The sequence below is a fragment of the Lactuca virosa genome, chromosome 5, assembly GCF_052849685.1.
Source record: "Lactuca virosa cultivar CGN04683 chromosome 5, Lactuca_virosa_CGN04683_v6, whole genome shotgun sequence".
Classification (NCBI taxonomy): Eukaryota; Viridiplantae; Streptophyta; class Magnoliopsida; order Asterales; family Asteraceae; genus Lactuca; species Lactuca virosa.
This window is the reverse complement of record NC_136430.1, coordinates 392102489-392127787: the sequence shown is the minus strand read 5'-3', so window position 1 is coordinate 392127787 and position 25299 is coordinate 392102489. Positions and strand designations below refer to the sequence as shown.

The window sequence follows — 25299 nt, the reverse complement described above, 5'->3', positions numbered from 1 at the left end:
TAAAATGACGAAAATGCCCTCACGTAGGGAGCATGTGTGGGACTTAACGAGAAAAAGTAGACGAAAGTAAGAACATAAACCACGAAAAAAAAACGTATTTTGGTTCAGTCATGCGCGCCCGAAAATGATGTCCAAAAATGATGGACCGAACCTGCACGTTTTTGTAAACCAAAGGCCCTATTTTTGCAATTGACTCATTTGTTATTTAAAGCCAGAAGATTCTGTCAACTATTAACGCCTCATACCAAGGGTTAGGGTTTTGCTAGGGTGTTTGAACTTTGAAGCGGCGAAGAAAGCAGTACCAGCATCTGTTGTCAATTTTCTCGATTATCAATGGCGAAAAAACGAGAGAGACATCAAAATCCAGAACCTTTCTTATCGGATGACACCAACAAATCTGTCTCCAAGAAGCGCACCAAACCCGCTAAACAGCATCAGAGCGAAGAAAAGGTATCATGCTGAACAAACATTCTTATATTCTCTCAATCTAATGATTGCATATATGTATATAGTTATCAGATGCTATTATGAAATTAGTTTTTCATAAACTATATGTATACTGCAGCTTATATCGGCGGGCATGAGCTCCAAAATTTTGAAGGAGGCTTTGCTTCAGCAAAAGGAGATTCAGGATGAGGCAGATGCCGAAAACCCTGATAACATTGTTTTCTCGGAAGAACCTGTTACTCAGACTCAAGTAGATGAAGACGATGACGTTGACAACTTTGCTGGATTCTCTGATAATCACAGTCAATTTGGCGGTTATGAGGTTTCCTTCATCTTACATGCTTCATATTGTCCAATTTGTGTTCTAATTTAGCTCATGAAACCCATGTAATTGAGAATTTTGACGAAAACACAGGAAGAAATTAATGAGGATGAAGAGAAGTTACTCGAAGCCTTCTTCTCCAAAGATACTGGTCCTCAGCAAACATTGGCTGATGTCATATTGAGAAAGATCAAACAAAAAGATCAAATGCCTCCAGGTTCATATGTTTTACTTGCTTTTCCACCATTGATTGTGTTGATGACAGTACTTCTCCATTTTTCTGATATTATGATCATAGTCTAATCTTTTTCTATAGGTTTATCTGCAGTACTTCAACCATCGCCCAAATTGGATGATTCCATCATAGAAATATACAAGAGGTTCCATACTTATTCATTCTTTGTTCTTTAAAATTTCTTTACAGTTAAGTTATAAAACATCCCACTTGTGTAATGCAGTGTTGGAGAGATTTTCAAGAAATATACCTCAGGAAAACTCCCATTGGCCTTCAAAAGCATACCAGCAAAACAAAACTGGGAGGAACTTTTATACTTGACAGAACCAGATAAATGGTCACCAAATGCAGTTTATCAAGCCACCCGAATACTTGCTTCCAATATGAGTTCAAGTAAAGTGACAAAGTTTTACAAATTTGTTTTACTCCCTCGTATCAGACAAGATATACGCAAGAACAAGAAGCTTCATTTTGCATTATATCAAGCTTTGAAAAAGTCTGTATACAAACCATCTGCCTTCCATAAAGGAATCTTGTTCCCACTATGTGCTGTATGTATGAATTAATCAAAACTTCAAACCCTAGTTTTACTTTTAACCAGAGTCCAAATTCATGAAAGTCTTTTTGTGTCTTGTATGCAGTCTAGGACTTGTAATTTGAGAGAAGCTGTTATTATTGGAAGTATTCTTCAAAAGGTCTCAATTCCACCACTTCATTCCAGGTATTATATTGTATTTCTATTATTTGTAAAGAAATGTATTGTTACTTGAAGGGAAATATAACCAAATTCTGATGTCAACTTGTAGTGCTGCTCTAATGAAACTTGCAGAAATGGAATATGGTGGCACAACAAGGTATATTTTTTTAATTTTTAGTTTCAAGAATTACACATGTTATGAAGTAGAGTTAAGTTAGTGGTTTTGTGATGCAGTTATTTTATAAAGATATTAGTTGAGAAGAAATATGCTTTGCCATATAGAGTTATTGATGCAATGGTTGCACATTTTATGAGATTTTGTGAAGATTCCAGGGACATGCCTGTCATTTGGCATCAGTCACTTCTTGCATTTATGCAAAGGTATAAACATGAACTCACAAAGGAGCAAAAAGATGACATTAATTATCTTGTCAAGAAGCAGAGACATAAACTGGTAAGTGTAAATGTTCAAAAGATGTTTTGCTTACAATTATATTAATCAGAGTAAATTGTGCTTTCTAAATTTTACTGTTTTTGGTCTGAATCTAAAACTTTTTTAACTTTTGGTCCTTGTTGAAAAATGTTTTGTTTTTAAAGTAAACAAGGTAAAAATCAGAAATTACAAGGACTAGTTTTGTAATATTTTTATAAAGTACTGATGTTAATGTAATGCAGGTGACACCTGAAATTCTAAGAGAGCTGAATAATAGCCGAATCCGTGGGGAGAAGGAGGATGATCTTATGTCTCTATATATCCTTCTTTTTGTTTAATTAAAGTTTTACAATTTCCTCATATTTTATTTTGGTAATGATGGAATCAGAGAAAGAATGGAATGTAATGACTCATTCCATTCCATCCAATGAATCTGTGTTTGTGTGTGATCTGAATTCATTGTTTGCTTATTTCTCCTTAACTCTTGTATCACCTTCCCCTGTTTCTGTGATGAATAAAACTATAGATGAAGACCGATTTGATATTCCAGATGTGCCCATGGAAGAGGATTAATTTTAAGAAGCTCACTTGCCCTTTTTGGTAAATTTGCTCTCCCCATTTTTTTTTATTCTATTTGAACAGTGCTCATGTGAAAAACTAACAAGTAATAAATTAATGTTTTTAGGAATTGTGTGTGCTTATGTTGCAAGAGTATGCGGATTATTTTATGAAGTGTGAGGAATATAATTAGCAGTTTTGTAGAAAATACTTTGTAGTGTCATTAGTATGTATTGTTTTAACTGTTCTGAAATTATTTATATGTTTGCAAAACTATTCTTTTACATAGGCATAGGCATGTTTGAGGTTAAATGTAAAATTTGACCACTTTGCATCAAACTTAAAAATAAAACAGAAATAGGGAAAAATTTGTGTAAACAATGAATTTCTAGCCTCAACCATCATGGCATGATTCTAAGAAATATCTTGATTTCAATGACTATATTACTTTTAATGAACAGTTACTTCCTATAAATCTCTCAGAAATATTAGTGAATCGCTTTCTGTTTTGTTGATTCACTGAGATATTATTTTAGCGATAAGTAGGGACTTATAATATCCAACAGCCTTATCCCAATCATGCATTAATGGGACTAACATTTTCATGTCAACATGAACATTCATAACGACTCCTTTCAAGTGACACGTATGTATTTTTCTTTTAATAAACTATCTATCTAGTTTAATAGTAATACCAACTTGGTATTACTAAAAGTCTAAAATAATAGAATTGCAAGAAGGATGTAGTTGTTTAGGTGTAGGAGAATTAAACAGAACAGATTACTGGAAGGTGTATCGAGTAAGTTGCCAAACTTATATACACGCATCAAGTTTCCAAATTATTTACAAAATTACTTATGAATCCCTACTTTCCAAATCATGAAATTAGATTAAATTTCCATGATTTTCTCTCGAGAAATTAAATATCTTTCCACTTTTTGTTCCCACAAATCCTTATATCCAATTAAATAGTGATACGTGTAACATTTAATGCTTATTTAATAAAATTTGATGATATTTTAGTATACTAATATGACAAATGTTATCATTTAAATGTGTAAGAGGATTTGTAGGAACAAAAGTAGGAAAATATTTAATTTCTCAAATATTTTGAGAAATCAAATATCCTCATATCCTTCGTTCCTATTAATCTTCTTACTCACTAGATTAAAACAAATATAAAAAAAAAAAGATTAAGAGAGGGATTCCACACGTCATTGTTTTATAGGAATAGGAAATTAAGTAAAAACAAAAGTAGTAAGATATTTAAGTTTTCAATGATTTTTACACAACTAATATACATCAATCTTGCATAATCTTTAAAAGAACATCCGACATAAATACATAACCATCAAACCCCAAATCTAATGAAATAGGGGTGTTGATCAGGTAAAATTTTCAGGTTTCGAGTAATTCAGGTTTTTCACGTTAAAAAAGATATTTGTTACCCGACCCAAATTAAATTCGGGTAGTAGGTCGGGTTTGGGTAATTCGGGTAGTAGGTCGGGTTTGGGTAATTCGGATATTAACCGAAAATAAATGTAATGAAATAAATATTCCGTACTCTATTAGTCTTATTTATATAAACAAACGAGGCATAAACAAAGTTACTCAAACTTTGAACATTAAAATTTTTAGTTAATAATACTTGAGATATCAAGTAATCACTTAGTTTGAAATTTGAAGTCTAAATCGGTGAGTGTTGGTGACGACTTGATGACCGGTTACAACGAGTTAAGTTTGAAGTCTACTGGAGATGTCTCTTTGTCTTCATAGGGTTCGATACTTTGATGGAAAACTCAAAAAAGCAGACAAGTTTTTTTTTTTTGAAATCAATGATCGGGAATGAGGGTAAAGTCGTAAACAACATATGAATAAATGTGAATATTACCCAACGGGCCATTTATTTTAAGTTTTGTACGTGAGGATTGTATTTTTAAAATATATTTACCAAAGTATAGTAGTTTTAATACTATTTACATAAATATAGTAAAAACCTTTTAAATGGAATAATGGACCCATCCTCTTATAAAAAATAAACTAAAAATATAGATAAATCCATATTTAACCTTACCGATATCGACCGTCTCCTTTGGTTTTCTCGTCGGTAACACTAGCTATTATATCTTGCATTCTCAACTGTTGGTCTAACGGAGGGATAGAATATTTGAATATATTTTTTTTAGTTGATTTGATATTTTTGTATCATCTTTGAGAATGATACTGGTCTTCGTTTCCTTGTCGGTAATCCAAATTAAGATGGGAAGTGGATGAGTTTATTAGTTTTTTAATTTACAGAACATAGTACGCTCCGAACATTCCACAAAACTCTCTATTATATTTCTGTAAATATTTTTAGAAGTACCATACATCCGTAAATATTTTTTTAAACTATTATGTTTAGGTAAAAGACTCCTTTATTTTTTAGATAAATCGGGTATTTTGGGCATACCCGAAACCCGATACATATACCCTATACCCGGGCTAAAAAAACCGGGTAACCCGAATACCCGAAAATATATACTCGATACCCGAACTACTCGACCCGATTTACCCGAATTGAAAACGGGTCGGGCGGGTAATTCGGGTTTCGGTTATTTTCGACAGGGCTATAATGAAACCAAAAATCACATATATAAGTTATTCCCGAACACCTTACCACAATCCAGTGTACATATTCATCACAAGTATATTGCTAATGCATACAAGATGCTTAAATTCCATATCTTATTTAGGCAAATGCACTTTCACTTACTTTCTTTCTCATGGTTCAGCACTCCTTACGCTTTTAAGAGTACCTTATCTTAATTGACAACAAACTGTTTTGAATTTGATTATTATGTACTTTGCCTATTTCCTTTTTAGGCATCATACTTTCATTTTTTGGTTGTACACTTGTACTGATGATATAACCGACATATCATTATAAAATGACATTACACAGCTATCATAATATCATTTAAAATCCATTTTTAGAGTCCTTGCATAAGGTACAACTCCTTAATGCACACAATTCTATCTTAGTTAATGACATATCCATGATGACAATAAGTTATAATATATATCATGGGAATATATCAAGGATGTGCTTATTGCTGAAAGAAGTGAACTTGGAAAGTATGTTGCCTAAATGGGACATAACGATAAGTATAATACCTAAATGAGGAAATGAAACATTTATGTGTTATACACGAAGCGCCTTATGTATTATTGACAATGTATTATATGACAAGTATGTGATGGAAATGTGCCTAAATAGGTCTCTTATAAAATTTTAGGATACAAGTATGACCAAGGTACAAATGAAACAACATAAAGTACAAGTCATAGGATATGATGGACGACTTTGGTGTAAGTGTAAATAACATGAGGTTTATGTTGATTTGACATTTTTTTTGAGTTAACATTCACTTGGAAACGAAAATGCCTTAAGATCTTTTGATATGAATAAATGAAATCACGAAGAAATAAACGGACAATGTAATATAGTGAACCTAAATAATCATAACATTTCATTATCATGTTTGTTTGCTCGAATGAATGGAAAAACTCATTCAAACTTATTGTTTATTATTAATAAATAAAAACTAAATAAAACTAAAAACAAATAAATACAGATAAGAATGTTAGTTCATAAAAATAAAATTTTATTATATAAATAGAAATCATTAAATAAATTATATATAAAACTATTTTCTTTCATTATATATATATATATATATATATATATATATATATATATATATATATATATATATATATATACTAGGTGTACACCCGCGCAAAGCGGCAACGACAATTACTATTGTTTCGATGAATGGTATTTTTATTCAGAAAATGTTATTTGACTGTTTTAATGACTATAAATTTTCTGGCTGATATGTTAGAAAAATTTCATGCCCAACTTTTGGGCAAACATCATGCGCACGTTAAAAAAGAAAAAAAAAATTAATTGATGTTTCATTTCTTAAATATTTTCGTTGATTATTTTTTACCATAATTAGTTTTTGTTCATAAAAAATGAGTGGTTTTTTCATAACAGATTTATACATTAAGTTATCAAATATGTACCTTTTAAATTTCAAAAAAAATTAAATATACTTTATAATATAGTTAATATATATATATATATATATATATATATATATATATATATATATATATATTAGTTTTTTTGGTTATCTATGATCGAAACAATATTATAAAATACTTTAAGATGTTATTATAATAAAATACTTTTTTTATTTTTAAAATTAAAAAACATTAATTTATTTGATGTTTAGAAAATTTTAATAAGATTAATATTAATGTAAAGTTATATGAATAAAAGTAATATATATATATATATATATATATATATATATATATATATATATATATATATATATATATATATATATATATATATGACTAAACTGCACAAATGGTCCCTGTGGTTTACTTAAAATTGCCACTTTGGTCCAAAAAAGTTTGGACTAGCATCAGAGGTCCAAAGTTTTCATTTTGTTGTTTGTTTGGTCCAATCTGTCTTGATTTTTTAAAAAATGACGGATTTGCCCCTGTTATATGATTTTCTCTATTTTCTTATTTGTTTTTTCTGATTTTCAGATTTAAAAAAAAATAAAAAATAAAATAAAATAAAAATAAATCTTTCTCTTTCTCTTTCTCTCTCTCTCTCTCTCTCTCTCTCTCTCTCTCTCTCTCTCCTTCCTTCTTCATTTGTTCTTCAAGGTTCTCAAGAACCCCTTATCGTCGACTCCACCACTGTGGTCGCCGTCAGCCACCACCGCCTTCAGCTCCAACTTCAGCCCCTATCATCTCCGCTACTACCGTCCATCTTTAAACCCTTGCTCTGATCTTGTTGCCATTGTCCATATCTGTAAACCTTCATTTTTCCAATGATCTGAAAAAATCCGCTGCTACTCGACAAAGCTCCAGATCCGTAAACCATCGTTCTTCCGGCGAGCCTCGTCTATCTCCATCTTTCTCCGCTTCATCAACAAACCGTAGCAATTTGGTGACGACGTTCTAGAGAAGAGGAAGGGCAGCGGCGAGTTAGGGTTTTCAGAAAACCCTAATCGGTTATTTTATTCTTGTTTCAACGCCGCTATCATCTACCGAAAACCCTAGCTCCGTCATCTTCATCAGCAAACCCTAGCGCTGGTATGTGTTGAACGACGCCCTCACCTTCGTCTCTCCAGATCCGACGAGAAAAAAGAGAAGTGGGTGACGAACAGATCAGGTGACGAACAGTTCTGCTGGTTAATTTCTTATTCTTATTTTTGGCAGATTTGGTGATGCTGGTGGTTTAGCGGTCATTATGTGTTGATGAAAATCGATGGTGTTTCAATGGTGGTGTGATGATCTGATGGAGAAAATGATGGGTTGTAGGGTTGTGTTTGGTGGTAGTATAAGGTGGAATGGTGGTTTGATGGTGGTCGCGATGGTGGGAATGGAGACGGAGAAGGGTGGCTTTGGGTGGTGATAGAAGATGAAAGGTTCAACTGAGGTTGAAGGTTGGTGAAGGTAATGAAGACTGAGGGTGGTAGAGAGAGAGAGAGAGAGATTATTTTTATTTTTTATTTTTTTTTAAATCTGAAAATCATAAAAAAAAACAAATAAGAAAATAAAGAAAATCATATATAACAGGGGCAAATCCGTCATTTAAAAAAAAATCAAAACAGATTGGACCAAACAAGCAACAAAATAAAAACTTTGGACCTCTGATGCTAGTCCAAACTTTTTTGGACCAAAGTGGCAATTTTGAGCAAACCACAAGGACCATTTGTGCAGTTTAGTCTATATATATATATATATATATATATATATATATATATATATATATATATATATATATATATATATATATAAGGGTTAAAATCAAATATGAATTACAAGTATTATGTGAATATGTGACAAAATTCTGACCATTAGATTAAAATGAAACTATGTGATCTTGAGGTACATGTTATAAACATGGATTACAATTATTAACAATTAGTGCAATTATGATATTTAATAAAGAGAGAGAAATTATAATTATTACATTTTAGGAAACAAACTAAAATTAATTAATAAAAATCAAATCAAATTCTCATATTTTATTCAATATATATTTAAATTAAATCAGATTTTTTTATAATACTTCTTCATTTAACACATGAACACATATTTTGATTATTTCGTTCTTAAAGAATATGATCTTTTGTAACGTCCTAAATATTAAGACCAAAAATTTCAATTTTTAGAATAATGAAACCACCATTTAAAACGTGTTCATAAAACCATAATAGAATCAAAGTATGACCAAAACATCCAAATACATCAGAGTCAAATAAAATGCTGAACAATATGATATGTGGGATACGATCACCCAAAGCATGGCCGACTCTATGTATAAGTTTTTTAAGCTAAGGCTTAGGGTCCCCAATTCTAAGGGGCCTCATATTCTCCAAAGTACAAAAGTTTAGTCCATTAAAACACCCAATCCGGTAACTACAAAATAAATCAAACGGAAGAATAAATCAACGATCGCTAGACTCATGAAACTAAAACGACGTTGCATTCTTCTACCGATTTTGATTTCTACGACGTTGTATATAGGATGATGTTATGTTAGTGACCGGTTAGGTCGGTATCCTGGTTATAGGATGGTTACTGTGTTAGTGATCTGTTAGATCGGTATGATTATATGTTATATAGATGCTAGCGTATGATATTTATGTGCATATGACTGTTTGATTGGTATGGGGGTTGGGTTGAGGCGGGTCCTGCTTCGTGCTGTAGGCCAACATACCCAGGGCGGACCGGATAGACTGCAGGCCCAGGAGGGCACATAGTCAGGCCGAAGGCCCGGCGAGTGGTCCGGATAGGCTAAAGGCCCTAAGAGGGCGGTCCAAACGTGCCGAGGCTCGGCGAGTGGGCCAGATAGACTGAAGGCCCGACGCGGGCGGTCCAATCATACTGTATACTCAGAGAGTGGACCAGGTGGACTGAAGGCCCGGTGCGGGCGGACCAGTTACACTGTAGACTCGAGATGCATGGTTGTTCTGTGTTTGTTATATGATATGTTATGGTTGTATGAGGTTGGTATTTTGGGGGTAACTCACTAAGCTTTCGGGCTTACAGTTTCAGTTTATTGTGTCTGGTTTAGCAGATGAACGCGGGAAGGCGAAGGCGTGACCGTACACTTCCTCGATTTATAATTATGATTTCTGGGAACTCTGATGTCTAAACTATTTTGAAAACAAACTATAATAACTGAATGGTTTTATATAATTTAAAAAGTTTTAAATTGGCTCAAATTTTAGGGGTGTTACACTAGGCTCTGATACCACTAAAGAGTTTTGAGCATTCTAACACTCCTATGGTGTACATGCAACCCTAAAAACATTGGATCTATGTTTTCTCTATTATACATGCAAATATTCAATATTTAAGGTTTCATCCTAACTAGCATAATATGGAGCAACTATACTACAAAAGCCTAGTTACATAACATACCTTTTGATAAAGCTTGAAGTCTTGGTCTTTAAGAGCTTAGCCCCAATAGTGTGGAAGCCTCAAGTGGAATCAAAAATCACAAAAAACACCTTGGAAAACTTGAGAGAATAGAAAGCACTTCTAGAAATCGGCCCACTCTTGTATCCTCACACACTAGTACCATTTCATGTGCCAAAGACCTCTTTATATAGTATGGAGGATTAGGGTTACATCCATGTAAACCCTAATACCCATGACCTTTCATTTCCATAGATCCATGGGTTAAAACTCCATGGACTATCCATGCAAGCTTAACCCAACTTAAATGAACTTGGCCCATCCTAAATATAAGAGTCCATATTTAATTAGTTCCTTTTTTATCACTAAATTAATTATTGATCAATACTAATTAAATAATATGATTCCATATTAATATATTAGAACTTATAATATATTAATATAAATCATAAACATACTATTCTCAAAAGACTATCCATATAAATTGTTCGGTGATGTGCAACCCAAATGGACCATGCCGGGTCGGGTCGAGTACATACAAATAATAGTTATGGACTTAGACATCTAATCCAACAGTCTCCCACTTGGATAAGTCTAAAACTATTATTGTGTATGACTCCAAGATCCCGACTAGCAATCGTAGTTCTTAAAGCCACTGTCGAACTCTGACCTAGTCAAATGACGTTGTCCATTAGATAAGGGATCATATATTCCTCCATTCTAGATATCATATAGACTGAGACATGGATTATAATCATTCTCTCTGTCCATTTGTTGTTTTCCGATTTCCGATTTATGACGACCGACTAATTGAACAAATCAAATCAGTCCAGGCTTGGCCAAGCACTTAGAGGTGTCATCACTAAATCATCGAGGGGCCCATAGATATTGCTTTTATCCCTCCAAGGGTAAAAGGAATGGATAAAATTCAACTCATATGCTTGTTCTAATACTTGTTGAATCATACACAAAGGCACGTTTTATAACATCAAGTTACTGATGCGTTTTCGTGCAATCAATGTATAACTAACTCATAGTCAACAACTCATATCTCTAGGTTTGAAGAATATAAGATACTATCGTCTCATGATCACTCGTGATAAAATCCATGAAGTGATTCAAATGAGCGTGGGTTTAATCCAATACTCAGAACTTATGAGCACTCATGAATGTTGTAGCAACTCTTGCTATGTCCAGTACCTTAGACATCTACAAACCAACTTCATGACAATCTTGCCTTAATACATACTTCCAACATATTATCGACTGTGGATGGTTTTAATAACTTAGTCATTCAGGAAGAATGACCTAGTTATTCTGGAAGTCAAAACATGCAAAGTGAAACACAATAATAATCGAATCTAATATGGTCTCAGAACTTATGAATATAAATAGAACACCTTTTATTTATCACCATATTGATTACACATTATTCATTGTATAATGTTTCAAATTTATCAACTTAATACTTGAATTAAAAACATAGTTGTGCCATGCTCCAAGCATGTACACTATGTTTTCTGAACACTAGTCATGCCATACACCAAGTATGCACACTATGTTTGTCTTTAATCTTTACTTTGTGTAATAGATCGATTAAACATAATTCCAATGATTCTCATTTCACAATCTCAAATCCTTACCGCAAATGCAAGAATTCCAAATTCCTGCCATTTACCGAAATCTGTTAGATTTTAAACTTATATGCACTGATCCTCTTGTAATGATTATGCACAAAGTCACAAAGACTTGTCAACAGTCATTACAGAGTATTCCAATGGAGATCAACTCCATGGAAACGAAGTCTCCTATTCAAAGTACATTGTTTTGAACATCCTTCTTGCATTAAGTTTTCTAATCTTACACAGATTGAATAACATCCACATATGGAAACATTTCCATATTCCCATTTTGACTATCACTTTTGAACAAGAGTTGCCTCTTTTCAGAACATGTCAATATGGTCCTTCCAAAATTAACACTATACTTCCAACTGTCCCTGAGCAACCAATCTTTGGTAAACCTTAGATTGTCCTTGACAATTGCTTAATCATTTTAGTCACATCCAGTTCTAGTACTTTTACCTCTTAATGCCATAGACATTTGGAAAAATTTAGAATAGATGAATATTATAGCACTTGCAATTGATCCTATATCTGAAGCATGATGTCTCACATAAAGACATGATACTAGACCAGTCTTTTGCTATAATATTTCTATTTCTATTTGCCATGTTCTCATAATTCAGATTATAAAAAGGGATGTCGTAATCACAATCGAATTTTAGAACGCAAATAATGTTCCCATATATAGAATTTCCTTATGTTGAACCATTCCAACATAACATTCATATATATACTTGACTAAATTTGATTAAAATCTCACGATCTAAGCTTTTAGATTTGAAATGAAGTATAATTTCCTCTCCCTTAATTATAGCAAAACAACTTTTTCCCAATTGAAACTTTTGTTTTCTATAATTAACATAGCTAACTTGCAACACTTATTATAATTATCTTGCTCCCACTAACATGATGATTATTAGCATAACACTTATGCTCCCACTAGCTTTGACATGTACTCAGAAATCAGCTGGACTTCTAGAAATCAATACTTTATTGACTTTCTTACCAAAGTTCATATTTCTGATACGAGATGCTTTGATAAAACTTTATCAAGGTCATACACCTTCCCTTAGATAGCTCATATGTGTGTCTAAACAATTTTAGAACTATGAAAAGGGATATCGTAATCACAGTCTCAATTGTTTAGACCTTTTCCATTTCTCACAAGTCAATGTTAGTGTGCCGGTTAACCACACACGCTCCACTAACGACTTTGAGAATGCAAATATCACAATTGCTATCTATTTAAAATCTACTCAGTGAAAGCGTTTCCTCACCATCATTTTCATGAATCGGAGAGAAACTTTATGACACTTAGATTTTATGGTGTATGCGTTCCTATCCATGTGAATTTGTCAAAACCATAATCACAAGACAAGGTTAGTGACAAATCCAAACTCATATGGATTGAACTTGTGCAGCCTTAATTTCTTGCCACCTGGCAGCACAAGGGCCTGCCATTGCTTCCAAGTTGTTATGCAACCAATTGAGAACTCTCAAAACTCATATGCAAAGCCAACTTTAACTAGAATGGGCACAGAAATAGGAATATGTCAACACGATAGGTTATAATCCTCAAGTCGTGTGCTAGTGATAAACTACAGATTTTTATTCTTGATTAGATCTTGAAACTCTTTCAGGATCTTTTAGACTCCCACTATCCTCTTGACATATAAGACTCTCTTGCCAAGATCTATTCCTTGACAAACAAATATTCAAGAGATAGTGCGGATTCTTATCAAGACAAACACTTCACACAATTGGCCTTAGTTGGTCTTTGTTTTTATCCAAAACATCACAACTTACCAATTTCAAATGTCCAAGAGTAGAAAACATTTTACTCTACATTTGGCAAGTGTTATAAACTTTCTTTAAGATATGTCACTCAAGTTACAATCTTGGAGTATGACTCTAAGAATTGTTTTGGAACGAAGTATGACTCATCTTCTTGATTTAACCAATTCAACAATTCATGGCTCTTCTTCTTAGCCATAAGAATGCACTAAGATGTCATTAGAGGATGAATTGTGATATGGTCTCACAATCATTAAGTTGATCATAAAACATGATACTAAAGTACTCTCCCATCTTTTCAAATTTGAGAAACTTTTTATCTTTCTGCCAAATTTGATTCTTCTCATTCGTACTGCCATACATCGAAACTTTTCCAATGATTCAGAATTATACTTAAGCTTGTAAGCATAACCATGTTTACTAAACTTTAGTAAATCATGACGAATTGTCTTATCGATCTTATTGTGGTGGACCTTGACCAGGGCACACCCAGTGTACCTGATCCCCTAGTCCCTCTTTTGACTCACATATACATGTGATCAAGGAGTTAGTCTCAATTTCCCAAAGATGAAAATTCTCATTCATCATACAATACAAGTTGCATGATTCCAAGTTTCTATCCAACTGAAACTTGGGTGATGAGAATCTTTCCTTATTTGGTAAATTATGACACTACCACAAACGAAAGAATCAAATCTATTTTTCCAATATTGCTATCAATGGAAACATATAAACAACAATTTTTCACAAATGCCATTGTAAGGATACTTAAAATAAATAAAATCAATTTTTTTTCTTTTATTTTAAAACTTGCGGAAAACTTATCCTTACAATGCAAATGCATATGAAAAACTATGTTGTTATGAATTCCTAAGCAATCTATCACAACTCTTTAAGCAACAACTCAAAATTCTGATCATCGAACCACGCGATCGAAATCCATCTCTTCGTGATCAGAATCAACTTACTCTTCCTTTAAGCTTTCTCTTTTCTTTGATTCTTAAAACATCAACATGTGACCTAGTCATATCATGTAATAAGAATCTCCAAATAGGAACTTAACAGAGTTAGATAGTGGACTTTACCCGAAGCATAGTCAAACACTCTGACATTACCATCCTTATGATCTTTCAGGTAAATAGGGCAGTTTTGCAACCAATGTCCCTTCCTTTGGCAGTAGAAACATATGGACTCTTTAGTAATGGTACACAGGACTATCTCAGACTTAGCCTTTCTCTTTACCATTTGGTCAACCGGGTTGACTATGGCCGACCCCTTTCCATTGGGAAGATAAAGCTTTTCTGGATTTCCAATGTTACCATTGTCAATGTCCATGGAAGTTTGGGAAGTCGATCTTCCAACCAAATTTGCTTTACCAGTGCTGCAAATCATTGCTGATTCAGCAGCATCAAGCAAATAGGTAAGAGCATTAAGGGTCATGTCATAGTCTGTTACATAGTAGTCCCAAAGAACTCACTATGGGACTTAGAAAGTGATTCAAGAACCTATTCAACAAACAACTTCCTCAAGACTTTGACACCCAACTCTCCCGGCTTGTCAATATGTGACTTCGTCTCCAAGATGTGAGCACACATAGACTTTGCTTGCCAATAGGGCTTGAGTGACCTTGAATTATTCAAGAACTTGTGGGTTAGGTAGAATAATTGGAGGAGGTGGAGGAATTGAAGTATGATTTCCATGATCCAACCACCGAACATCATCTTCATTAGGAAAGCTTGTTCCAAGAGATTTTGGGAAGATCATAGTTGTATGAACCAGACATCTATAATGGGAGATATTCAAGTTAGTTGATTTAAATCCTTAATAAAAGACCCAATATGAAATATTAAGGCTAGGACCCAACACAATATTTTATAACTTGGAAGAGGGATGCCGTAGATTTGAAACTCCTAGATCTTTGGAGATTCATTGAACTTTTCAATGGCATGTTTCAATCTCGATTGTGCCCTCTCAAGTTTTGTGACTGGGATGCCGAGGATCACAAAACAAGGTGTGAATAACCATGCAAATATAATTGGTACCCTTAATATTTATCACTTAATCGATGTGCCGGTTAACCACACGCGCTCCACCGATCCTATGATAAACATTAAGCCACCCTTTGCCTACCTTGTTAAATCAAGTTAGTGTGCCGGTTAACCACACGCACTCCACTAATCGACTTAAGCAAAGTGCAAAGTGTAATTTCATGGGTTAGCACCAAATTCACATTTTCCTAAAGTAACTAAGATTGAGAATTTATAAAAGGTTTAGTTACTTTATATTTATCATTATACTTATAATGAGAATTATAGTCCTTGTCCTACCCATTCGGCTAACGACCCTCCACCAGTCAAGGAAGCGTTGGGTGAGAGTGGACACCCATTAAACTGCCATTTTATAGGCAGTAACCTTATACCCCCTTATAGACCGACTTCGTGAATGAGGCCTACTAACGGTAAGACTGACTTGCTCTTATACATATATATATATATATATATATATATATATATATATATATATTATTAACTTATAATACTATAAAGTATAAGGGTTGAATTTTAACTTTTAAAACTCTAGGGTTTGGAATTAAAGTGTGTGTGAGACTTTACAAATTCCAAAACTTGAGGGAAAGTTTTGAACTAACAAAAATTTTTGGATTTTCATAACTTATGAGTTTAATTAAGGTTTTAAAAACTTTAATGAAGAGACTCTTGAACATCCATAACTTGAGGACAAGTTATGGAGTTCATAAAACAAAAGGACTCTTCAATTTTGTAACCTATGAATTTTAATGAATATTTAAAAGAAATGTCTTTTGGTAATCCATAACTTGAGGACAAATTATGGACTCCATTAAAATAAATTTAGATCAAGAATTAACTAACAACCAATTTGCAAATAATTCCTATGATCTATCAAAACTCATAAGTGTATGAATAATCATATCAACAATTTCAAGAATTACATAAACACACATAAAACTTGAAATTTTAATAACAACCTTGAAATTGGTTTACCATAATCATTACCACATCAAAAACAGGTTTTATAGATCCAAAACAGTTTAAGGTAATGATTCTAGACCAATTCCAGCCTTAAAACTCGAAGATATGTTGTCGGGGGGTCCAACTCGTCGAGTGCATGAACCAACTCGTCGATTTGGATGAATTTAGGCATGGACTCGTCGAGTCCCTTAATGGACTCGGCGAGTCAGCAGTCGAGACAGCATACAAACTTCGATTTTCAGCAATTTGCATCAAGTATAAATGAAAACAAGCTGCTAGGGTTCTGAAGGTCTTTTGCCTGACTCAGTCGAGCTGTAAGCAAGGGTTCACTTAAGTTAACCTAAAACAAGCAAGCCTAGGTGTAACGCCCCAATAAAAAAATCTCGAATATCAATTTATGGTGATAATATGGATTCAAGGTCTACTCGACGAGTTGGTTGCCTGACTCGTCGAGTAGCAACGGGTTAGGCCGCGCACTTAAGTAACCTACTCGCCGAGTCTAAGAAGGGACTCAACGAGTAGGAGCTGGAAGATGAAAACCTAAATTCCGGGGTATTGCACCCTATTTAAAGGATCATTGGCCTCCTCAGCCTCCCCTTAGAGCCTCTTGATAATCCAAAAACCCTAATTCGTGTGAGTGTGCTCCATTTGTGTATTCTTAAGCTTTGGAAGAGGATCTTGGAGAGGAAAGCTTGGAGAGCAAGTATCAAGAAGCAAGGGAACGTGTGGGATCTGAAATCTATCTTAGTGGCATCCTTTGGAAGGTATCAAATCGCTATCTTGACCTCATTTCATTTCTAGATCTCTTTTGAGTAAAATTTAGGGCTTTTCTAGTATGTTTGGAAGCTTTTATCGTGTATAAGCTAAGATCTGAAGTTGTAACTTCAGATCTGAACTCTCTGGGGCCTTTAAGTCCATAAAGCTTCCAACTTCAGCAAAGATGAGACTCTCCCTAGGTGCAAACCTCCATTTGCAAGCGTAGTTTGTCATTTTAAGACTTTAGGGCCTTGCATGCACGTAAAGTTTGCAACTTTACGTGATAAACATGCCTTGGGAAGCTGGATCTACAATATGGAGCCTTAGCATGGCTTAAAAAGCCACTGCATGGATGAATGACTGAATGGAGTTGGCGAGTCGGATGAACGACTCGACGAGTCCGATGAAGAATGCCTTGGGCTCGGCGAGTCGGCTAGGGTTTTCCCAACCTTTGGACACGAATGAACTCGACGAGTTGAAAAGGGGAAAACTCGACGAGTTGGCCAAGGAGTTTTCGGCCACTGGCATTAGGAACTCGACGAGTCGCTCCAGTGACTCGGCGAGTTAGCGGGTTATGCAAGGAACTCGGCGAGTGGTTGGTTGTACTCGATGAGTTGAGGTCAACATGGACTGTTGACCTTGACAGTTGACTTTGACTTTGACCAAGGGTTGACTATTGGACTCCTGGGGTATTTTGGGAAATTGGAAATTTATGAACATGGTTTGATGGTAACTATAGGTGGTGGAGTTCGTGTCGGTGATCCGACAGTTTGAGCTTATCTTTCGAATCGACAGTTGTGAGGTGAGTTAGCCTCACTATATCAACAGGGTCTAAGGCACCAAGGCCGACCCTTTATTGGATTTGTATCCGGGTATTTGCTTGATATGTTTATTGATCTGTTAGATCTGCATCCTGGTTGTTAGGATGGTATTATGCTAGTGACCTGGTTTAGGTCGGTATCCTGGTATATAGGATGATGTTATGTTAGTGACCGGTTAGGTCGGTATCCTGGTTATAGGATGGTTACTGTGTTAGTGATCTGTTAGATCGGTATGATTATATGTTATATAGATGCTAGCGTATGATATTTATGTGCATATGACTGTTTGATTGGTATGGGGGTTGGGTTGAGGCGGGTCCTGCTTCGTGCTGTAGGCCAACATACCCAGGGCGGACCGGATAGACTGCAGGCCCAGGAGGGCACATAGTCAGGCCGAAGGCCCGACGAGCGGTCCGGATATGTTATGGTTGTATGAGGTTGGTATTTTGGGGGTAACTCACTAAGCTTTCGGGCTTACAGTTTCAGTTTATTGTGTCAGTTTCAGCAGATGAACGCGGGAAGGCGAAGGCGTGACCGTACACTTCCTCGATTTATGATTTTGATTTCTGGGAACTCTGATGTCTAAACTATTTTGAAAACAAACTGTAATAACTGAATGGTTTTATATAATTTAAAAAGTTATAAATTGGCTCAAATTTTAGGGGTGTTACAAGTTGGTATCAGAGCCTTGGTTTGAGTGAATTGGAGGAACCTTCGTGTGAATCCAGTCTCAAACTAAGGAAAATGTTTTCAAAATAATTTTCGAATGGTTTTTAAATAATAAAGGAGGATGCGAGTGTACGATCAGCCGAAGCTAGTAAGTGGACCCCAAAATACCATACAAGTTATTTGATATTATGTGATATGTTAGAACAACATGCTAGTAATAATATAGGGATCCTCAGGAATCGTATGATAGAATTGCCTGATCTTTGATGCCTTATCTTATGTAGAGTACCTCATTGATTGTTTGTGACTCTTTCGTGTGTGAACTAACTATTGGGTGAATGCTCTAAGTCACATGCTACATGGGTTAAATGGTCTTAGGGTAAGGGATTTGGTCCTGCTGCGCAACTCTTGTCTGAGTCCAACCGTTGTGGGATTAAATCTTTTAGTCTAAGATTGTTTAAGCTGTGCGGTATGTGTTTGTATTCATGCAATAGTTAATTGGCACCAATGGAGGGTCGTGTGGCAGTTGGTGGATGGGTGGGTAGTGAGAGGTCGGGAGGCCAGTTATGAGATAGTTAGTGTTCCTCTAGGAGTGAGGGTTGAGCACTCGTGATGTATATGTATATTGTTAGGGTCATTGTGGTGATACTTGAGACAAATATGGGTAGGTGTGGAAGGTAGTATGGGCCCGTACTACTGAAATCACAGGACCCATACGCGTAGCAAGGAAGTCACAACCCCTAGGGTTTTTGATTGTGAGTTGGTTCCCGGATTGTTATGAGGAGTACCTGATATCTTTTCGGCATGTTTTCAGAATGGTGGTTACACGACGATTCGTGACGGGATCCAGATCAGGGTCAGGACAGGGCGATCAGGGTGCCCCGGCAGCACCCGAGGTCATCTGTCAGGATGGACCAGCAGTGACAGAGGATCGAGTCATGGAGATCATCCGCAAGGAGGTGGTCGGGATTGTCCGGAGTCAGATTCCGGAGCTGTTTGGGTCTATTAAGACCGCTATGATAGAGTATTTTGATGACAGATATGCATCCCTAGCTGAAACGGCTCCCGCAACAGCCACAACGGCTGTAACAGCGGCAGGGGGAGGAGCCGGTCGGGGCTTCCAGTATCGGGAATTCGACAATACGAAGCCCCCGACTTTCGATAGGATCCAAGACCCTATCATAGCCATGAGGTGGCTATCGGACATCGGGGATGCTTTTTCACGTGTTCCTGCCCGACTGACCAGAAGGTCAGGTGTGCTCTAAACATGTTGAGGTCCGGGGCGAAGGACTGGTGGAGGTTGATGACAGGGTCTTATTCGGATGAGCAGAGAGCTGCAATTTCTTGGGATTAGTTTAGGGAGATGTTCCGCTCCCGCTACATTCCACGGGTCGAGCGTGAGCGACTAGCTCATGAGTTCTTGGAGTTGAAGCAGGATTCGGAGTCGGTGACAGAAATCACCCGTTTGTTCACTGAGAGGGCGATTTTTTGCCCGGATTTTGCTTCCGAGCAGGCTCAGATGACACGGTATCTGAGCATGCTCAAGACTGACATTAGGCAGTTCGTTGCTACCCAAAGATGTGATACGTTGTTGGATTTGTAGGAGGCCGCTAGGCGGCGTGAGCTGGAGATTGAGTTACAGTTGCGAGAGCAGAGGCAGGCCCCGGTGCAGTCACAGCCAGCACCAAAGCGGTCCAAGACCGCTGATTCTAGGGTTGGAGGTCAGAGCGGTCGCACTTGTGAGAAGTGCGTGAAGGTTCAAACCGGAGTTTGTAAGTCTAGTGGTGCATGCCGCAAGTGCGGAAGGGAGGGGCATTATCCGAGGGATTGTTGCCAGTTGGCCCCGGTTCAGGACTTGAGAATTTGTTATCACTACCATCAGGTTGGTCACGTGAAGGCCAACTGTCCACAACTTGTTACATTGAGGACTACTGTCGCGGGTCAGGGCAGAGCAGAGCCTCCGAGGGCTCAGGGACGTGCCTTCCAGCTTACGGCAGAGGAGGTCAGGACAGCGCCACATGCGACCGCGGGTACGTTCCATCTCTAATCTTGCTGTTTATGATTAAATTATGAATTTTTCCACCTCTTACTGCTTGAGTCATTAGAATATAGAAGGGTCAGGGGAGTTTAGTATCAAGGGTTCGTAGCCGGTTAGTATCCAGGGGTGTTGGAGAATGGAAGTTAGGGTATTGAATCACCATTCCAGAACCAGTAGCTGTGAATCAAAGATGCAGAATGGTTCAGCTAGGATTCGGTTTCTTTTGAAGTCCGGTTGATCCATGTCGGGAGGGTTGTTCTACGGAGGTTGTCCACTCCAGGGTTAATCGTTCCGTAGTTAAGGGTGATAATGCCTAGTAGGGATGGTAGAGTTGTGTTTTGATTTCGCCGTCAGTATGTAGTAGTTAGTGTCGCAAGTGGGGGAAAATTGGAAATTCTCAGATGGAGCATCAGCCGTTGAGAATTCTATTAGTTGCCAGGGTTCGATAGTGCATTCAGCATGAGTGTGCGGGCTATTTAGCGCATGTGGTAGATACGCGGGTCATGGAACATACCACGGTTTTCCGAGAAGGTGGGCGATCAACATGAGGCCTAGGGTTAGGCCGGGGTTAGAGTCCATAGAATGAGTCAGGAGTTCGGAACCCCGAGTGGGTGAGAACACTCAGCATGAGAGAGATCACCAGGATGGGTGGTCTAGGGATATGCTCAACAGTTAGAGCGGTCCGGATAGACTGAAGGCCGATGGGGAGTACCAGTCAGGCCGAAGGCTCGGGGAACGGTCCAGACAGGCTGAAGGCCCAGAGAGGCGGTCCAGACATGCTGAAGGTTCCGAGAGTGGTCCAGGTAGACTGAAGGCCTGGTGAGGCGGTCCAGTCATGCTGAAGACTCTGCGCGCGTGTGTTTGTAGATCTATGTGCAGGTATTGAGTATGTTGCTATGTTATAGCAATCAAAAAGTCTGTCCCCAAGTATTGAGCATGCTGATGGAGTATGCTGAAGACTTTGCATGGGTTTTGATAGTTGCATGATTAGGTTCTGAGTATATATGTGTGTTATGGGGTAGCAACTTGTTCTGCAAGTGGATAGTATAGGGTGAGGTTTCGGCACTGTGACGCTTGTTGGAGTTGTAAAGGACATTGATTAGGTTTTCTTGGGTAATGGAGGAGATGAGTACCTCCAGGACGGAGTGCTGGACAGCTGAAGTGTCGACGGCTATGTCGATGGGTTATCGAGAGCATTCCAGTCATGAGCTGAGGGCCGGAGAGGGCATACCAGACTCATGTTGTGGGCTCAAAGGCAATCCATACTTATGCTGAGGACCATGTAAGGGTATTCCAGTCATAGGTTGTGGGCATAGAGATTGTGTTGATTATGTCTTTTGTAGGAGCGCGTTCGGGTTAGAATTTTCTCCTGATCGTCTATGGCGACACATTATATGTGGGAAGGGTTGAGGCGGTCCTGCTCTATACAGTAGGCCAAGATACCCAGTGTGGGCCGACTGAAAGTCGTAGGCACGAAGGCTCAAGAAGAGCGGTAGGGTTGAGGCGGTAGGCCAACAAACCCTGGGAGTTTCAATTCGATGGTTGAATTGATTCGACATGTTGGTAGTTCAATCTAGGGTATTCCATCCCGAGGATGACCGGACCCTATGATCATTTGGATTTGGCCTATTGGTATTCCCACCCGAAGGGTGGTATGGGATAGATATGAGTGCCCTGCTGGTGGGCCGGTAGTGGTAGGTATGTTGTTGGTGGTAATCGCTTTCGTGGCTGTATTCTATGGATGTGGTGGACGACACGGAACGACATGTTAGATGATCGTCGGTACTGTGTGAACATTTTATCCGGATGGGCTATTAGGTGGCATGTTGTGCTAGATCGGGCTGAGATGGTCTTGCTCTATGTAGTAGGCCAAGGTACCCGGTACGGGCTGACGGTAGGTCGTAGGCACAGGGGTTCAGCAAAATGTGATCCGTGGTTCTACTTTCGGGTATGAATCTTAGAATCCCGAGGTTAAATAGTCTGTTAGTAATGTTGGGAAGAGAATTAGCGATGGTTAGTATGAGTGGTCTGTCAGGGAGCCAGACCAAATCCAGGTTCCAGATTGCGAGTTAGATAGAGTAAGGTTGTGTTGGATGACATTCAGGTCGATGAGCGCCTGAATTATGCTGAGAGGCCGTGGCCATTCGGGAGAAGAAGGTGAGGGTTCTGCGGAACAAAGAGGTACTTTTGGTAAAGGTACGGAAGAAACACCGACCAGGGTCTACGTGAACGTGGGAGCCCGAGGCGGACTTCGAGGACGAAGTCTAGTTCAAGTGGGGGAGAATTGTAACGCCACAATTCTCGAATATCAATTTATGGTGATAAATTCTCATGGATTCAAGGTCTACTCGACGAGTTGGTTGCCTGACTCGTCGAGTAGCAGCGGGTTAGGCCGCGCACTTAAGTGACCTACTCGTCGAGTCCAAGAAGGGACTCGACAAGTAGGAGCTGGCAGATGAAACCCTAAATTCCGGGGTACTTCACCCTATTTAAAGGATCATTGGCCTCCTCAGCCTCCCCTTAGAGCCTCTTGATAATCCAGAAATCCTAATTCGTGTGAGTGTGCTCCATTTGTGTATTCTTAAGCTTTGGAAGAGGATCTTGGAGAGGAAAGCTTGGAGAGCAAGTATCTAGAAGCAAGGGAACGTGTGGGATCTGAAATCTATCTTAGTGGCATCCTTTGGAAGGTATCAAATCGCTATCTTGACCTCATTTCATTTCTAGATCTCTTTTGAGTAAAATTTAGGGCTTTTCTAGTATGTTTGGAAGCTTTTCTCGTGTATAAGCTAAGATTTGAAGTTGTAGCTTCAGATTTGAACTCTCTGGGGCCTTTAAGTCCATAAAGCTTCCAACTTCAGCAAAGATGAGACTCTCCCTAGGTGCAAACCTCCATTTGCAAGCGTAGTTTGTCATTTTAAGACTTTAGGGCCTTGCATGCACGTAAAGTTTGCAACTTTACGTGATAAACATGCCTTGGGAAGCTGGATCTACAATATGGAGCCTTAGCATGGCTTAAAAAGCCACTGTATGGATGAAGGACTGAATGGACTTGGCGAGTCGGATGAACGACTCGACGAGTCCGATGAAGAATGCCTTGGGCTCGGCGAGTCAGTCGAATGACTCGGCGAGTCGGCTAGGGTTTTTCCCAACCTTTGGACACGAATGAACCCGACGAGTTGAAAAGGGGAAAACTCGACGAGTTGGCCAAGGAGTTTTCGGCCACTGGCATTAGGAACTCGACGAGTTGCTCCAGTGACTCGGCGAGTTAGCGGGTTATGCAAGGAACTCGGCGAGTGGTTGGTTGTACTCGATGAGTTGAGGTCAACATGGACTGTTGACCTTGACAGTTGACTTTGACTTTGACCAAGGGTTGACTATTGGACTCCTGGGGTATTTTGGGAAATTGGAAATTTATGAACATGGTTTGATGGTAACTATAGGTGGTGGAGTTCGTGTCGGTGATCCGACAGTTTGAGCTTATCTTTCGAATCGACAGTTGTGAGGTGAGTTAGCCTCACTATATCAATAGGGTCTAAGGCACCAAGGCCGGCCCTTTATTGGATTTGTATCCGGGTATTTGCTTGATATGTTTATTGATCTGTTAGATCTGCATCCTGGTAGTTAGGATGGTATTATGCTAGTGACCTGGTTTAGGTCGGTATCCTGGTATATAGGATGATGTTATGTTAGTGACCGGTTAGGTCGGTATCCTGGTTATAGGATGGTTACTGTGTTAGTGATCTGTTAGATCGGTATGATTATATGTTATATAGATGCTAGAGTATGATATTTATGTGCATATGACTGTTTGATTGGTATGGGGGTTGGGTTGAGGCGGGTCCTGCTTCGTGCTGTAGGCCAACATACCCAGGGCGGATCGGATAGACTGCAGGCCCAAGAGGGCACATAGTCAGGCCGAAGGCCCGGCGAGCGGTCCGGATAGGCTGAAGGCCCCAAGAGGGCGGTCCAGACGTGCCGAGGCTCGGAGAGTGGGCCAGATAGACTGAAGGCCCGATGCGGGCGGTCCAATCATACTGTATACTCAGAGAGTGGACCAGGTGGACTGAAGGCCCGGTGCGGGCGGACCAGTCACACTGTAGACTCGAGATGCATGGTTGTTCTGTGTTTGTTATATGATATGTTATGGTTGTATGAGGTTGGTATTTTGGGGGTAACTCACTAAGCTTTCGGGCTTACAGTTTCAGTTTATTGTGTCTGGTTCAACAGATGAACGCGGGAAGGCGAAGGCGTGACCGTACACTTCCTCGATTTATGATTATGATTTCTGGGAACTCTGATGTCTAAACTATTTTGAAAACAAACTATAATAACTGAATGGTTTTATATAATTTAAAAAGTTTTAAATTGGCTCAAATTTTAGGGGTGTTACACTAGG

The 25299-nt window shown here is 37.9% G+C and overlaps 1 protein-coding gene across 1 annotated transcript; it reads left to right on the top strand.

The window, feature by feature from the left end:
- Positions 1–231: 231 nt before the first annotated feature.
- Positions 232–2965, top strand: LOC145117785 (bystin-like protein). The gene is made up of 11 exons (XM_079054112.1): positions 232–450; positions 566–769; positions 863–986; positions 1086–1149; positions 1228–1555; positions 1646–1725; positions 1811–1858; positions 1936–2155; positions 2377–2452; positions 2628–2734; positions 2820–2965. The coding sequence occupies exons 1-10, from the start codon at positions 334–336 to the stop codon at positions 2705–2707; spliced, it is 1341 nt and encodes a 446-aa protein (XP_078910238.1). The 5' UTR covers positions 232–333; the 3' UTR covers positions 2708–2734; positions 2820–2965.
- Positions 2966–25299: the final 22334 nt, after the last annotated feature.